The sequence below is a fragment of the Balaenoptera physalus genome (genome assembly GCF_965194825.1).
Source record: "Balaenoptera physalus genome assembly, chromosome: 17".
Lineage (NCBI taxonomy): Eukaryota > Metazoa > Chordata > Mammalia > Artiodactyla > Balaenopteridae > Balaenoptera > Balaenoptera physalus.
The window spans coordinates 73,266,732-73,284,026 of record NC_138895.1 but is presented as its reverse complement, the minus strand read 5'-3'; the positions used below and the strand labels follow the sequence as shown (position 1 = coordinate 73,284,026).

General features: G+C 53.1%; 1 protein-coding gene across 8 annotated transcripts in view; it reads right to left on the bottom strand.

Annotated features, from left to right (window-relative positions):
• The window catches only part of LOC309647105 (uncharacterized protein), a 408,982-nt gene that overhangs the window by 321,374 nt on the left and 70,313 nt on the right, over positions 1–17,295 (bottom strand). For all 8 annotated transcript variants that reach the window (XM_082434106.1, XM_082434108.1, XM_082434107.1 and 5 more), the window contains exon 3: positions 14,619–14,965. In XM_082434106.1, the coding sequence (XP_082290232.1) occupies positions 14,959–14,965 (7 nt within the window). In that variant the 3' untranslated portion in view covers positions 14,619–14,958. The remainder of the gene's footprint in view (positions 1–14,618; positions 14,966–17,295) is intronic.

The window sequence follows — 17,295 nt, the reverse complement described above, 5'->3', positions numbered from 1 at the left end:
CTTTCCTCATCTCTCACAATGGGGATAATGTGACTTCTCCAGTCACATGGGGCAGAGTCAGCTCCAGAAGGCTGGATACCCCTCTCTGAGTGCAGTGCTATAACCCAGCAGAGTGTCACCTGCGTGACTCTGCAGCCTCTCCCTTGGTTCAAATCCCCACTCGGCCACCTACTGGCTGAGGGATCTCTGGCAGATTACTTAACTCCCCTGAGCCTCAGTGTCTTTATCTGTAAAACGGGAGTGGTGATAATAGTATCGATCTCATAGAGTAGTTGTGTGGGTTTCGTGAACTGACATGTGTAAAGACGCCCGGGAACTGCTCTAAACTTTAGCTATTAGGATTATATAACCTTCAATGAAACAGACAATCCTTCTTCCTAAACTGTCTAGGTGTTTAGTATAGATTTCTGCACAGCGAGCTGAGTCCCAGCTCCAAATGCTCAAACTGCGGGGTCACAGAATTGAAAAACAGGCGGCATCTGAGGAAACGGACTCTCCCTTCAAGGCAGTGAAGAGACGGCCAAAGGCCCAAGGCTCACCCAACCGGGGGCACTCAAATCCAAGTCGCCTCCAAAGGCCGGCTGCACCCCTGCCCCCTCCCCATCCGCAACGTCCCGCCCCGAGCCGCGCCCATTCTTTATCCATCCTGAAACCAGCACCGCCCAGGGACCTGCGGTGAGGTTCAGTTAAAACAGTTTATGGGAAGGAAAGCCGCACTTTCTGTCTTCGCCGAAAGATAAGAGGGATCTGAGACCCGGAGGGAGCCAGGAGGTCCCGTGCAGCCCTGACCCCGGGTCACAACAGACACACTCGATTTCCCAGAGCAGGACAAGCGCGCTAAGCACGCCCGCAGATACACAGCTGGCGCTGGGCTCCAGCTCTACGGCTGTGCCTCTGGGCAAGCTCCTTAACCTCCCTGGGCCTCAGTCTCCTGTCTGTAAGACAGTGAATACGCAGGGGTCCGTAGTCATGACAAGAGGGAGCCCCAAGCAGCGCCCGGCTCGCAGGAGCCTGTTTCTTGTGACTGTCGTCTCCCTGGGGGCTCCAGCTCCATGCTTCACAGCGGCTGCAGTGGTCACGGTCTACAGCCCTGCAGAGCCTTTGCCAGGCCAGCAGGTTAAGCCTGGCAGCCGGGAGCACCAGCCACCACTCTGTTGTGCGGGCCCGGGGCGCACCCGGCAGGAGGCAGCATTCCTGGAGGTGGTGGGGGGGGGGTGTCCCCAACACACATGCACCTGGATCCACTCAGCTGACACATTGCCCGAAAAAGCAATGTCCAGATCAAAGGACCCTGGCGGTCAACCAGAGGGAGGAGTTCCTGAGAGGAGCTGGGGAGACGTGGAGCCCAGATGGGGAGGTCAAGCAGTTCCGGGAGTCCTGTCGGGCCCCCTCCTCATCCCACACAGTGCAAAGCCGGCAGAGGAGCAGGTGGGTGTCCGCAGGTCCTGCCCCAGACCCTCCCAGTGCAGGAACTGGGACTGACAAGCTGCGGGAGCCTGAGTAAAGCCCACATCCCCATCCCTTCCAGAATCCTCAACTGTGGTGTCTTTGTCAGAGCTTCTGCAAGCAAGCCTCCCCCACCAATATGTTAGCACAGGAATGCCTTACAATGATCTCTAATGCCCTCCACCGCCCCCCCCGCCAACACACACACACACACGCACTGTCTCTCTCCCTCCTCCTGGCAAGCTAGTACAGTGATTAACAGCACAGGCTCTAGAACCAGACTGCTGGGGCTGGAATACCAATGCAGCCACTTTTTAGCTGTGTGACCTCAGACACTGTACTCAGCCTCTCTGATCCTCCGTTTTTCTCATCTGTAAAATGGGGCTAATTATACTGCTGCAATCCTAGGATGATTGCGGGAATTAAATCTTATAACAGATGAGGTCTGATGTGCATTGCCCAGGACTTAATAAGCACTAGATGAATGTCAGCTCTGATTATTTGTTACTAATCTAATTACTATCATCAGGGAGCCATTTAACTTCACTGATCTGACTGGTATGGGCTTCATGGGGTATCAGTCCAACAGAGATTTACCAGCGACAGAGAACAGTTAAGAAAATAGGGAGGGGGCTTCCCTGGTGGCGCAGCGGTTAAGAATCCACCTGCCAATGCAGGGGACACGGGTTCGAGCCCTGGTCCGGGAAGATCCCACATGCCGCGGAGCAACTAAGTCCGTGCGCCACAATACTGAGCCCACGTGCCACAACTACTGAAGCCTGCACACCTAGAGCCCATGCTTCGCAACAAGAGAAGCCACCGCAATGAGAAGCCCGCGCACCGCAACGAAGAGTAGCCCCGGCTCGCCACAACTAGAGAAAGCCCGCGCGCAGCAACGAAGACCCAATGCAGCCAATAAATAAATAAATAAATAAAATTTAAAAAAAAAAAAAAAAAAAGAAAAGAAAATAGGGAGGGATTAAACTTCTTTGTCGGCTTCCTTCAAGCATGACCATTTCAGGTCAGGATTTCACACCTGCCCCACAAAACGGAGGTCCCTACCCCCAGTCTGCAGATCAGGACACCAAAGCTCAGAGAGGCCCAGGCAACAGAGCAGGTTCCAGAGCTAGGAGATGTGTTAAGGAACAAAAACCAGCTTCAGAAGCGTCACCCCGTTGTGCATGTTTTCATCACTCCACACCTCTCAGCCCCCCCATCACCCCATCGCCCTCCCCAAACAGCCAGGGGACACCCACACCCCGCTAAGCGTTCCCCCAGCCCTACTGTAGCAGAGCTGGCCTCGAGGCAGGGGCGAGGATGGACATGGTGCGCGGGAGCCTCGGGGCTGGCCCCATAAGCACAGCCTCTGCGCCCCCCGCCCCGCCCCCAATTAGAAAAACCGCCTGCCGCTCTCGAGCTGCAGGCACATGGTGAGTCCCGGCCTCAGGGACAATCCCAGAACAACAATCCTAGAAGCAAAAGAGCTCGGAGGGCCCTGCTTCTGTCTGGTTCCAAAATCCTTTGGCCAAACAGTTTCCCCGCAACCTCCACTCCAGATGGCTGGTCACTGCCTCCCAGAGGGTAATCCCTGTGTCTCTGCAGGGGCTGCCCGTTGCCTGGCTTTCCACCATGCAGGCCTCCCCATTCCTGGACCCCCATACCTGCCCCCCACACACCAGGCCCCCTAAGGACAGCACGGACCCCCAGCAGAGCGCCCAGTGGTTCTGAAAGGTCCATCTCGCCCACTGAGCTCATAAATGAAAAGCAGTGTCCATGGGTCACTCCCCAGACAGCTCCCTCCCCGTATTAAACACGCATGCGCCAGCTCAGGAAACCATCCCCTGAGTGTGGGCAGGTAGTACTGCTCCCATTTTGCAGCTGGGGAAACTGAGGCTCAGGGAACTGCCCGGTCTAGGGTCACCTGCTCGTGAGTAACAAGGCCACGGTGCAAACACAGGCTTCCTCACACCATTTTATTAAACCACTTTTATACTGTTTTCCTGCTGTCTCATCTGATTTAGGGAAGGGGAGGCATGTCTTTCTAGGACCAACCCTGAGAACACGGCAGACATCCACTTACAACCACTGATTGGTACACAAGGGGAAAAGCAGCCTGCAGGATCCCATCCCCTTTAAATTTGGAAAGTCCCAACCGGGTCTCTGGAGAGCTCTGCATTCATCCGCAAACACGAACTGGCCCCAAGTTAAGGGCTTTGAGTACAAGGTGAGCCAAAATCTGGTCCTCCCACCAGAAACGCTCCCGGGCTCCTGGCAGAGACAGACCCATGCGGCAGAAGCACATCAGAGAAAAGAGCACACAGGACAGAGCAGCTGGCTGTGCCAGGGAAGCCAGGAGGCCTTGCAGGCCCCCCAGCTGGGCTCAAAGCCAAGACCAGCAGGGTCCGGCAGAGGTGGAACGCCGCCCAGCAGATCTGCCATCTCCTCTCACCACCGGTGATGGTGGCGCACTTCACCCCCTTGTGACAGTGGCCCTTGGACAGTGGCGGCTTTCCCATCTTAAAAAGTCCACCTGGACGTTTTTACCCAGAAGTCCCACCTCGGATTCAGAACTGCCTGGAACCCTACAGGACTGACAAAGCACAAGTCACAAGGACCAACTCTCCAAACTGCGGACCGCCTTGAAAACACGAAGCCCAGGTCGCCCGAAACCAGCTGTGTGTGGAAGACGGAAGTTTGGTTGGGTTTCGTGGAGTCGTAGCCCACGTCGCCTCAGCATATTACCCAGAAGAAAAAGAAAGGAAAGAGGCAAATGCCAAAAAGATGAGGCAGCTGCAAAATGAAGATAGAGAAGAGCCTGAAGGATGCAGGGCCACAGGATAAGTGAAATGGCATTTCCTCCTTAGTCACTGGCAGGCACGGGCCCAACTCCAGGCCAGCAAGGCCGCTGGAGCCACGTGAATCGGCCCCTTGTTCCTGGGAGAGAAACTGAATCCGGAAGAAGCTGGGGTGGAACGTGCCCATTCCTGCCCCATCTTCCTCTTCCTCAGCTCCCACCCCCATATTCCCCATAAACCCCTGCCTCGGAAAACCCAAAATCCATGGTCCCTCGGCTGATAACTTAGAAAACAAAATCCTTTAAAAGGCAAGAACTCCCGGAAAAAATCCAAAGATTTCACATTATCTTCCTGCAGCCCAGGCTTCCTGACCCAAATCTGGTCATTTGAGTCATCTCCTAATAATCCAGGAGTCGTCCACTATATGACCTGAATTGTCTGTTGTAGGGGGTTTTTTTGTTCCCACAGTCCTGCCCGTCCCACCCCGTCTCCCCTGTGGCCACGGGAACAACATGCCCCCAGCAAGCCAGCAGGGCCGGGGTACAACTTCCTGTCCTCCCCAAGTGCCGGCCAGCAGGTCGTGACTTCCGGAGACACCGCGGGAGAACCAGGGACTGTAAATAGAGCAGGCTAGCGTCACTCCCATCAGGCACAGAGAGCCAGGACCCCCGCAGGGTTCCCTCTGTCCATCTGGGACCAGAGTCCTGGCTTTTCCCGCGATGCATTTTGACATTTCTGGGGCAGGGAGCAGGCAGCCTGGGGAACGTGGTCAGGTCCCAGGGAAGGTCAGAATCCCAGCTTCAGCCTTACTCGCTGGGTGTGTGAACCCACGTGAGCCTCCGTGTTCACACCTGTGACGTTAGACTCAGATAACATTTACACCTGTCGGGGTGGCTGGGAGAATTAGTTCAACCTTGGCACATCGCAGGAACTCAACAAAGAGTAACAGATACCCAAGCACTGTACCATCAATGCCTACGCATCGACACCTGCTATGCCCACTATACCAGACCTGACCACTTGACAGAACGTTTGAGAACAAGACTCAAACATTATACCATAGAAGCATCAGGAAAGCACTGGCTTCTCCAGGCAGCAAGAAAAGAGTCCTCCCCTTCATGCCCTGCATCCTGACACCTGGGAGCACAGGACGCCAGATGTGCCCGTAAGTCTTTTCTCACCCACTCACCACACCACAGTCTGCTTAGCCTGAGCCTGAATTTCCCCTCATTTCCGCTTTCACCATTATTTGTGTTGCTATCGAAGCATTTATCATCCTCAGGAAGATGCAAAACGCCAATGCTATCTGAATTCAAACGCAATGTCAACTTGGAAACCTCAAAGCCACGTGGAGGTGGTGCTACCTAGGGAGCAGGTGAAGCCTCAGGACAGCAGTGCAGCAACCTGTGGCAAGGCTGAAAGTGTGCCTACGCCGTGCCCTGCGTCCCTGGGGACACCTGCGCGTGCACCTGGAGATGTGTGCAGGGAAGCTCACCCCAGCGTCGCCTATGGCCGCAAAAACCTGGAAACAACCCAAAGTCTACCACGAGGGGCATGAAGGATCAGCCACAGCAGCGGCGTCACCCAAACATAATAAGGGGTGAAAAGAACAAACTGCAGCCATCACACCCCTACATTATGCCACTTGGTAAGAATTTTAAATATTCAAAGGGCGCCTCGAATGCCCTCCAAATAGACCAAGTTCAGAAGAGTGGTACTTCTATGAAGAGAAGGAAATGGAACGGGAGAAAAGGCCTTACAAACGTCCATTTTATCTCTAGTTTGTTTTTAATATCTACAAAAGCAATGATCCAAAGCAAACACGCAACATCATGTAACACTTGTTAATCCTGGGGGTGGGAATAGGGCCATTGTTAAGTGGCCTTTTGTGGCTTCTTGGTTTGTGTTTCAGATCTGGATGATTCACGTCACGCAAAGAAACCCCCAAACGCAGCAGAGTCACCGAGAAGGACGGAGAGGAGCAGAGAGCTGGGGGCACCCACAGCATCCCCAGAGCACCGCTACTTTAAAGGGAGGCGGGGCTGCCTGCATCCTGAACATGCCTCAGCGGTCTAGTGCCACTTGGCCTTAACCCTATGGCATGTGCTCGACCCAGTCACCTCTGCCACCTTCACACTCCCTCCCCGAGGAATCAGGCTCAGCCACCAACGCTGGGCTCTGAAGCTCAACCAGACACGGCCACGCTGTCCAGCTCTCAGGCACCTTCCCAGCGGTGACTCATTCGGTCCTCTCAACAAGCGCACGAGGGGCACAAGGCAAGGACCGCCCCTTCATTGAAAGATGAGCAGCTGAGGCCTCAGAGAAGTCCCAAGACCAGCATGAGCTGACTCAACAACCGGAAAACAGGACAGTCTCAGAAGCAATCCGCCTCGCAAATCTGACCTAAGTCCGGGGTTTACTCTGCGTCAGGTTCCGAGAAGGGGGACTAACCACCGGCTGGGTTTTACAACTGAGGTCATCTAAATTTCACAATAACCAGCTTCACAGAGGAGGCGATGAAGGTCCAGAGAGGCCAAGCATCCTACCCAAGATTACACAGCCAGGAAACACCAGATTTTCTAACACATCCCCATCACCTCCCTGGAGCATTTCTCCATCAGGAAAATTCGCTTTCTGATGAGTATCCTCATATTCCCCGAACATGCAACAAGGAGTTTCCAGGGCCCCTGTGTGAGCAGAAAGCTGGGAGCTTGTCCTGGCTAATGTTTATTTGTTTATGTCATCGCCTCCTGCTAAACCCAGTCCTGAACCTCTGAGTGACTCAGAGACCTCACCGGGAGCAGCTGCTCTTTGGTTGGAGCCAGATAAGTCTCCACGGGGGAGGAGGGGAGGCTCAGGGCCGTTCCTGGTAATTAGGTGGAGCCAACCCCCTCTCCCCAGAAATCCCCACCCCCATGCGGAGTCATAGAGGGTAGCAGATAGGTAGACGGGAGGGAAAGACCCCACTGCCAGCAACTGCCCTGCAAAACCAGCTATGAGCACGGCTGACATTTTAACAAAATCAAGAAAGGGGGACCAAGCTTCCCCCCACCACCATGGGTGCCAGCAAGGTGACAGGTGAGAAGAGAGAGCAACCAGGGCAGATGAGAACACAAGCGCACAGCCAAGGCCCCGAAGCTCCTCGAAGGCCCACCATAGCCACCCAAGTCCCAGAGTTGCAGACACAGACAGAGCTGGACTCCAGCCTCCAGCGTCCTAAGCCATGGCATGTCACTGCCTAGCTCTGGCCTCCAAAGCCTTTTCCCGAAGGTTCTATAAAGCAGAAGTAGAGAGCATCTCCTGAAACTGCAGCCACCCACAAAAGCGTGTTCTCTTTATCCTACACTAGTCCTAACTGAATAGAATGTATGGGTTCTAATGTCAGAATAAGGAAGAAAATGTTCCCCCTTTTTTTTAAGGCAACTGAGTCTCCTTTCAAACTTCTCACACAGCCCCTCACTCCGCCCCTCCTTTGGAGAAACTGAGAATCATTCCCCAACTTTCTCAAATATGCTCCCCTTCTCCCCCGATGGCCTGCCTTGCCTCTCACATTAGCCAGGTTAAACAGGCGCCATAGGGAAAAGGCTCAAACTCACCCATGCTGACCCAGGCTTCCAGCGGCCAAGGCCATGGCCCTGCCCCACTGCGTGAGAGATTTTTTGTGTAGTAGCTATAAACCTTCCATTGCCTCCAAACCCACTCAGGGATAACAGGGTGTTGGGGAAAGGGTGAGAGGTCAAACAGAGACCCTCCTGGAATCTGCCCCCTTCATTAACTTCGGAATTCCGCAGGCCAGTGTTTTCTCAAGACTTTTTACACTAAACACTCACCCAGGAGGAGGGGACAGCCATTCTCACACTTCAGGCTCCAGCTGAAAAAGCCAGGACCTGGCTTCCTGGGATGAGGGAGGGCCAGCAGCCCCTGGGCCCCCACGGGGAGGAGCTAACATTGAAGGAGCAAATACTCAGGTAAGAACTAAAGATTCAGCGGTGTTATGGTCCTGACTTTGCGGATGATGAAAGTGAGGCTCAGAGAGGTTTAGGAACTACAGCAAGGTCACACAGCTACGAAACAGCAAAGTTTCACAACCTGGCTGTGTTTTGCTCCAAAGACCACAGTCTTCCAACAACTGAAGCTCTCAGCCAAAGGAGGGCAAAGATCTCCCAGCCGGTCCCAGGCACCCTGTGAGGTAGGATCCGGGCGCCCAGGCCTGCCACTCAAATTAGCACTGAGGCCTGTGTGTAATTCCGGGGCTGGAAAGAGCATCCAACACTGAAAACACTCCTCTGAAATGACACCCTAAAGAGTCACCAAGATGACCCCTTGCTAACGCTGCAGCCCCTGCCAAAATGCACGTGTCTTTAGGTTTTACTATGGGTCAGAGCATCAGAGGATGGCACATAGTAAGCCTTCAACAAATGTCTGCTATGCAAATGGTAAGAGAACCGACAGTGTGAAGGTCTTTTGTATTTTCCGTAAAATCCCAATGAAAGCACCATCCATATGCTGCTTAACAAGCCTCATATAAAGACTACATCTTGTAACAAGTTTTTTTTAGTGTTTATATCCAGGAGGAGTCTCTCACTTTCAAAGACAAACAGGTTTCCTTCATTTAGACCAAGGGGCAAACTATAGCCTGTAGGCCCTTTGCCAGTTCTTTTTTTTTTAATTAATTAATTTATTTTTGGCTGCATTGGGTCTTCATCGCTGCGCGCGGGCTTTCTCTAGTTGCAGCGAGCAGGGGCTACTCTTCGTTGCGGTGCGCGGGCTTCTCACTGCTGTGGCTTCTCTTGTTGCGGAGCACGGGCTCTAGGCGTGTGGGCTTCAGTAGTTGTGGCTTGCGGGCTCTAGAGCGCAGGCTCAGTAGTTGTGGCACGCAGGCTCAGTAGTTGTGGCTCGCGGGCTCTAGAGTGCAGGCTCAGTAGTTGTGGCGCACGGGCTTAGATGCTCCACAGCATGTGGGATCTTCCCGGACCAGGGCTCGAACCCGTGTCCCCTGCATTGGCAGGCGGATTCTTGACCACTGCACCGCCAGGGAAGTCCCTATTGCCAGTTCTTATAAATAAAGTTTTATGGGAACACAGCCATGTCCATTCATCTACATACTGTCTATGGCTGCTTTCCAGACACAAAGGCAGATACTGACTAGTAGTGACAGAACGGTACAGCCCACAAAGCCAAAAATATTTACTACTCAGCCCTTGAGAGAAAAGGTTTGCCAAGCCTTGATTTAGACACAAATATAACCTACTCAGTGTGTCGTGCTAACCAGGAACTCAGAACTAAACTTAATGTTCAATATTAGTAACTCACGCATCCTCAATGGTCTTTATTTCCATAGGTCTGTATGTTTGGCTCCTCTAATTCCATTTTAACACTTGGTTTAAAAATAGCGAATAATCACTGAGTGCTGATTATATGTCAGGCACTGAAGTAAGCCCTTCAATATGATCTCTTATTTAATTCTCACAATAAGCCCATAGGGTAGGTAATATTTATCCCCTATTTACTGAGGAGAAATGAATGAATAAAAAAATGAATGAATGAGTCATGGATTGATTACATAGTGGTAGTATTTACTACTTCATAATCCAATCCCAGAGAGTAATACAGGAGTTGATTGGAAAACTTTGGTGCTCAATAAGTAGAATAGAGCTGGCAGAGCTGAGATCAGTAGGCTTTGTCAATTCGAGCAGAATTATAGGATTATAAAGCACTATCATTCCGAGATTCTTTTTGTTTTCAATCTAGCTTCAGACTGAGCTGTGCAATCGTTTCATCATGAATCTTCTGGATTTAGGGAGGATCACAGTGGACTAAACAGCACAGTGACATAGAGCTACTCAGGTCAGTCTGAGGAACACTCTGTCTCCAGTGATGTGGCCGGGGCCACACAGCCAAAGTGCCACCAATCGAAGCAAGGACATGTGCTCCAAATTTAGCCCTCTGCAGGAGAGCTGTGTCCACATGTTACTACCTTAACATTTTTGCAAAATTGACCTTTTTTTAACTTACATAACTACATCCTAAGCAGTAATAGCTGCAAAATCACAGGTCTCCTATGCCAATCACGGTATTTTTCTAATTCAAGTTAAAATAAATATAAAACAATTTTTTTAAGTTTGCCCCTCTATAACCTAGAGGCATCTTGTACACCTCATTGCACTCTTGAGAACCACAGGCCAAGCAGAGGCAGGGAGGCTGAAAGCTGACAGATCGGAGGGCATGCCAGCTTCTCCACGCTCTCCTGAGATAATCTTGGTAGTTTTCCGGATCTCTCTGAACCTCAGTTTCTTCATGTGTAAAAGTGGGGTTCCAACCACTTCCCCAGGTTGGAAGATTAATCAAGCTTTGATAAACACCATCCATTAAGCAACCCCATGGCTGTTCAGTGACAAGCCTGGTCTCCAGACTCAGCCTGTGCGGACCCCAGGAGCCCAGGCCTCCCCATGGGAGAACAGGCCCAGGCCGCTAAGCCATCTCCAGGAATGCTGGCTGGGTGTCCCTGGAGGTGGGGGGCAGCCCTGCATCCCCCAGCCCCTCCCCCGTCAACTAGAATGTGTGCTATCAATCACCACAGGGGCCTATCAGTTAATTAAATTTTTTTAAAAAAAGGTCAGGCATGCTCTAGCAGCAGCCTGGGGTAACAGGGCTCAAAGAAAAATGGGTTCTTCCAAGCAGCTAAAAACAGACTTGTGAGATGGTATTAGGCCAAGCAGAAATGCGAACTGGCCACACAATTGCAAAGGAAAAACTGGAGGAGCCAATGTGGACCCAGAAAATGGCAGCATAGCAGCAGCGCCAGGCCCACCAGGACCGGCAGCACCTGGCTGCATCCTGGCCAGAAGCATCCTGGCTTACACCTGTCAGCACCTGGCCAGAAGCATCCTGGCTTACACCTGTCAGCACCTGGCCAGAAGCATCCTGGCTTACACCTGCCTTCCCAGAGTAAGTGCTGCTGCCTTCACTCCCAGGCTAGAAGAGAAATGAGACAGTTTCCCTAGCAATGAGGGTACCAAGGCCCAGAGAAGGGAGGTAATCTGCCCGAGGTCACACAGTCACTGAGGGCTAAGAAGGGAGTAGAAGTTGTGTCTCTCAGTTCCAAGCCGCGTGAACCAGCGGCTTTGGAATCCGTGAGAACTGTGCTCCAATCCTGCCTGTGTTCCCTGGGGGACACCTGCTTTGCCTGTCTGGGCTCCCAGTTACTTCAGCACTAAAAGAGACTGTTCTAGGGCCCACCCCATAGGTCTGGTCTGGGGCTGCAATGGAATAAGGTCTGCCACGTGCCCCGCACAGAACGTGGCTTAACAAATGGCGATTATTCCTACATCTGTGCCCGCAGGGTGCACCCTCGCAGACACGGGGCAGCTGCTTGGAGCAGCCAGAGCGGGGGAAAGCGGGCACCTTACTTCTCGCCATGACCATTCTGTGCCTTCTGGTGCCCAAGCCCACCCACCCCCTCCCGGGAGGAGCGTGAGATAACCCAGACCACCACAATGGGGTTATTCTAGGGAGTAACTGATAAAAGGAGAAAAAGCAGGGCTGCGGGCCATGTGATAAGTGAGGGCGCAACTCTGCAGCAGGAGGGCGCGGGGAGATGGCAGAAGACATGCGAGGGGCCTGGGAGGGCAGAAGCGGAAGGGGCAGTGCCGTGCCTCGGTGTCCCCACTCACTCGCCTAGCTGAGCCCCTCATGTCCCCAGGAAGAGCTCTGATGGCCATTGCAAGCCCAGCCCAACCTCCCAACCCTCCAAGGACCCCCAGACCCTCAAGAGCCCGCCCCAGAGGACTCCTCTCCCTGTCCTGCTTGGCCGTGGACAGCAGCGAGCATAGCAACTGTCACCAATTCCTCCCAGCAGACCGTGGACCCCGGGGGCTGCTGTACTGTGACCCCAACCACACCTGGTCCCGCGGCCCGGCATGGGGCCTGCTTCCTCCACACAGGGAGCACAGAGCTCTTCCTGAAAGCCCGTCTCTCCCAGGTGACAAAGAGGAACCCCGTCCTAAGGACCCCAGGAGCATCCCACAGCAGGCAGTGCTCCACACACACACACACAACACACACACAACACACACACAAAACACACGCACCACACACACACGCACCACACACAACACACACAACACACACCTCACACCACAAACACCACACACAGCACACACACAGCACACACACAACACACACAACGCACACACCACACACACCTCACACACCACACACACACACACCTCACACACCACACACACAGCACACACACACAACACACACACCACTCACACAACACATACACACACACACACACCTCACACACCACACACACACCTCACACAACACACACACAGCACACACACAAACACACACCACACCACACACACAACACACACACACAACACACAAAACACACACACACAACACACATGCACCACACACACACACACGTACCACACACCACACACCACACACACACCACACACACCACACGCACCACAGACACACACACCACACGCACCACACACACACACACCACACACACACCACACACCACACACACCACACACCACACACACACACACCACACACACACACACACCTCACACACCACAAACACCACACACAGCACACACACAGCACACACACCACACACACACAACACACACACACCTCACACACACAACACACAACACACACAACACACCCTTCTCAGCCTCCTGCTCTGCCTTCTCTTGCATAAATAACCTTGGGCAAGTTACATGGCCACTCAAAGTTCTCAACTGTAAAATGGGCACACCACTGCCTGCCAGGGGAACTGTTGGGCTGATCAAGTTACAGAGATGCTCAAAAAGCATGTCTGCCTCTAGTCTGTCCTTTTCACAGCAGCTGAAAGAAAAGCACTGAATCACCACCTGATCTGATCAACTACGACGCAGTAAATAAGAGCCCTGCTGTGTGTTTAGGCTGTGAACAAGGCACACATGTCTCCTGACCTCAGATTACCTTCTAGGGTGGGAGAAAGACAGGAAATCAAATACCTTGCATAAGTGGTTATAATATTACAACGCATGGAGGAGCTGTGGACCAGGACAGCCAGGAATAACCAGAGGGACATTACTTCCACGAGGAGGTCAGGGAAAGCCGTGCTCAGAAGTGCCGTCGGGCCTGAGCGGAACCGGAAAGAACGCAACCAAAATCGAACCCCAGGCACCGCCCCTCATGCCGTCCTGGCAGCCAAGTGCCAGGTGGCCCCAGGTGACCTGAGCACACGGGGCACTGGCTGTTGGAGCTGCCACTCTCCTGTGGGCAGCCCAACGCTGGGGCAACATCCCTCAGAGCCACCAACCTCACAGCTGCCTGGTCAGGACAGCCTGTCAACTGCAGAACTGCCGGGGTCCTCCGTCGCCGGGCCCAAGTCCGGCTGCTCCCTCCCTCACACGGACAGGAGGCTCCTTTCCCTCGCCTGCTGCCGGCCGGCCACTCGGCCTTCCGTGGGCTCTGGGGACTGAGACCTTTGATCAACTGTCCACGCCAACCAGCAGTTCCCAGTCCAAAGGCCAGCACGGCCCACCTGGCTCTGCTCAGGAAGACTTCCAAGGCCCAAGCAACACCCCTCCTTCCTGGAAGCCTTCCCCCAAGCAGCCATGAATGACCTTCCCTACCACGTGCTGAGCATCTGCCGTGTGCCAGGCACGACGCTGGGTGTCGGCACGTGCACGACTATTTTGGGACCAACACCAACCCTATGAAGGACGACGATAAGTCACCCCCACTGAGTAGAGAAGGGCAAGGAATCCAGCAGTCACTTGTCCCGAGTCACTCCACAGATACGGGTTACAGATTCCAACCCAGGCCCTTCTGGCTCCGCAGGCACCCAGCGGACGCTCAGTTCTCGGTTTCCAGCTGTAAGGACAGAGCCAGAAAATCCTCTCCCCATGCCTACCCTCCCTGTTTACTCTGCAGTGTCTTAACTTGCTAACGATCGTGTCCTCATTCACCCTTTCTGCAGCAGGAGACGTGCCAGGCACTATACAGTGTCTTGGAGACACAGAGCCACGCGGAAGAGGCCCCGGCCTTCAAGGCACATATGATCTAGTAGATGAGGACAGACACACGAACGAGGAAAATCAGTAGAGGGTGACAGGCACGATGACAACATCAGTGACGGCTCCTTGGAGGCACCTTTCCATTTCCATCTGTCCCCCACACACACCCAGCACGATGCCAGACACACAGAGCGAACTCGTTAAATGCCAGCCCCTTCTGAGAGCCGGCCACGTGGTGGTGACCTCTCTCCCGCCAGCCAGGGAAGCAGCACCAGAAGCCCAGGTGGGTGCTGGGCAGAACACGTGGGAGATACGTGAACAAGGAGGAGATGGGCCTTACGTTTCACAGGGAGCCCCCAAGGGAGCTGGCAGAGCCCCAGCCGAACACTCCTTGTCGGCAGCAAGGGCAGGAAGCTTCAGTCCTCCGTCCACCAGGGGCGTCCAGGCCGCAGGAATCCGCGAGGCACTCAGCCAGGGCCTTTGTAAAACCACCTTTAGCATCCAGAAATGGGGCGGGTGTGTGTCACTGGAGAGAGAGCTTCCACCAGCGTTACTCCTCTGGCGGCCGAGAATCACTGTACATCCACACGGCTCAGAAAATCCTTCAAGGAAGCTCCACGCGGCTGACAGGCGCAGCCATCACGAGGGACCATCTTTTTAATTCCTTTCTGGTCAAAAGATCAAGGCCTGGGGATGGGAAGGAGAAAAATCGATCTTGTTACAATCACGGACCCAGAGCAGCAGTTATTCTTCCTTCCTTATGTTTGACTTAATACGCTGAGAGGGGAATCACTAAAGATAAGGCCCTGCAGCTCTGACACTAAAATAGAGGTGAGGCCAGAGACGGGGGGTGGGGGGGGGGGGGGGGGGAGTGTCCTACAGGCACCAAAGCCCTCCCACCAAGGGAACTTTCTACTGCTTAGGGTTCCCCCTCAGGAACTATCCAAGTAGGGCAAAGGGGCTGAGGTATGCCCGTTATAAAGAGGAGGACAGAAAGTTCCAGAAAGGTTAGGTGGCTGGCTTAGGGAGTTACCAGCACAGCCAGGCCTGGCACACTGCCCTGGGCTCCCCTGAAGGGCCCAGAGGTCCCAGCTGAGGGGGTTTGGGGTCAGCTGGTAGGAAGTAGTTCTCTGTTTTGTTTCTTTTTAAAGATAACCACAAAGCCTTGGCATCCTTCCAGGCCTTGTCCTGTGCTATGAACTGAACGTCTTCGGGGCAGGGCCTGGGGCCTGTCCCTTTTTTATTCATTCTTTCAGCAACTGCTGAGCGCCTACTAGGTACTCAGTGCTGTTCTGGCTATATGGGGAGACCTTGGTCTCCTAACCCAGCGTATTTAACTTACTCTAAAGATAACTGAAGAACAGACGGATCCACAATGCTTAGGGCTTGGGGCTCAACAGCCACCTACCCACCAATGATAACAATACCTGCCCTTATGGAGCAACAGTTACCCTGCCAAAAGCTCTGGCCCCCATCTGATGCAACCCCCAACCACCCTGAGACTCCTGTCCTTATTTTCCAGATGAGGAAAGACAGCCATAGACAACTAGGAAGAGTGCAGCCCGAATCTGAGCCCAATCTGTCTCCTAAGTCTGCGCCCTGATCCGGGATGCCTACCCGAAGGGCCGTGGCTAAAACTTAGTTCCAGACATTCCCCCTGCATAGAATCCCCATTTAATCCTCACCACAACCCTATGTGTTATAGATCATTCTCATCTGACTTCAGAGATGAGAAAGCTGAGGCCCAGACAGCTTAAGCCACTTGCCCAAGGTCACACAGCTAGAAAAACCACAGAACGGAGATTTGAAATCAGGCAACCTGGCTCCAAAGCCCATGAGCTTGACCGTTATGCCAACTGTCATCAATAGCAACCATTGCTGCAATTACACCTTTTCCAGTACTTAGTGGTATAAGACAACACAATTCATGAGCTTACAGTTCTGGAGGCCAGAAGTCCAACACAGGTCCCACTAAGCTAAAATCAAGGTGTTGGCAGGCTGTGTTCCTTTCTGAAGGGTCTAAGAAGAATCCGCTTGTCTCTTCCAGCTTCTAGAGGCTGCCCACATTCCTCAGCTAGTGGCCCCTCCCTCCATCTTCCTCTATCACAGCATCTCTCGGACCCAGTTTCCATCATCTCATCTCCTCTGACTCTTCTGCCTCCCTCTTCCACTTCTCAGGTCCCATGAGATTACACTGGACCCACCCAGATGATCCAAGATAATCTATCTCAAGGTCCTGAACCTTAATCTTATCTGCAAAGTCCCTTGTGACAAGTAAGGTAACATATTCACAGGTTCTGGGGACTAGGACATGGGCATCTTTGGGGGTCATTATTCCATCTATCATTGCAACCATGCCAAAGGGCATCCATCCTCTGTGTTACTCATTCTTCAGCGACCAGAGGTCAAAGAGTGAGCTCCCCTTGTTCCATTTAAACCGACCTGACACAGCTTTTAGACCCAAAAGAAAGATGGGTTCAAAAGGGAGCTTAAATGTCTAAATATCAGGCCCCAAGACAAAAGTACAGGAGAGTGGTTTAAAAATTAGAGTTGGAAGTCAAGCTACCAAATTTACTAGCTATGTTACTCTGGGGAAATATTTTTCACCCTTGGTTTCCTCATCTGTAAAATGGGAGTAAATCACATCTACCCACTTCTTGGAAGTGCTGTGAGGCTGACATGAAATAATCAACATAAAGCGCTCAGCATGTTGCTGGGCACACACTAAGAGCTCAGGGTCAGCCCTTATTTCACACATCAAATGGAGGCGGCCTCCCACCCATCAAGGGCGGTCTGTCCCAGGACCCCTCACACCCGCCCCTCTTTCCTCCTCGGCTCCGGCCCAGGAGCAGCACCGCACCAGAAAGTCAGGACCGGAGTCGGGTCAGCTGAGAGGGGCTGCTTACGGCAGGAGGGGAGCAGGGATTTATGGCACCAGCCCCGGTTAATGGCAGGGGAGAGAAGGGGGCACACAGTCTGTTAAATGTTTACTGAGGCCCACAGGCAAGCACGAAGCC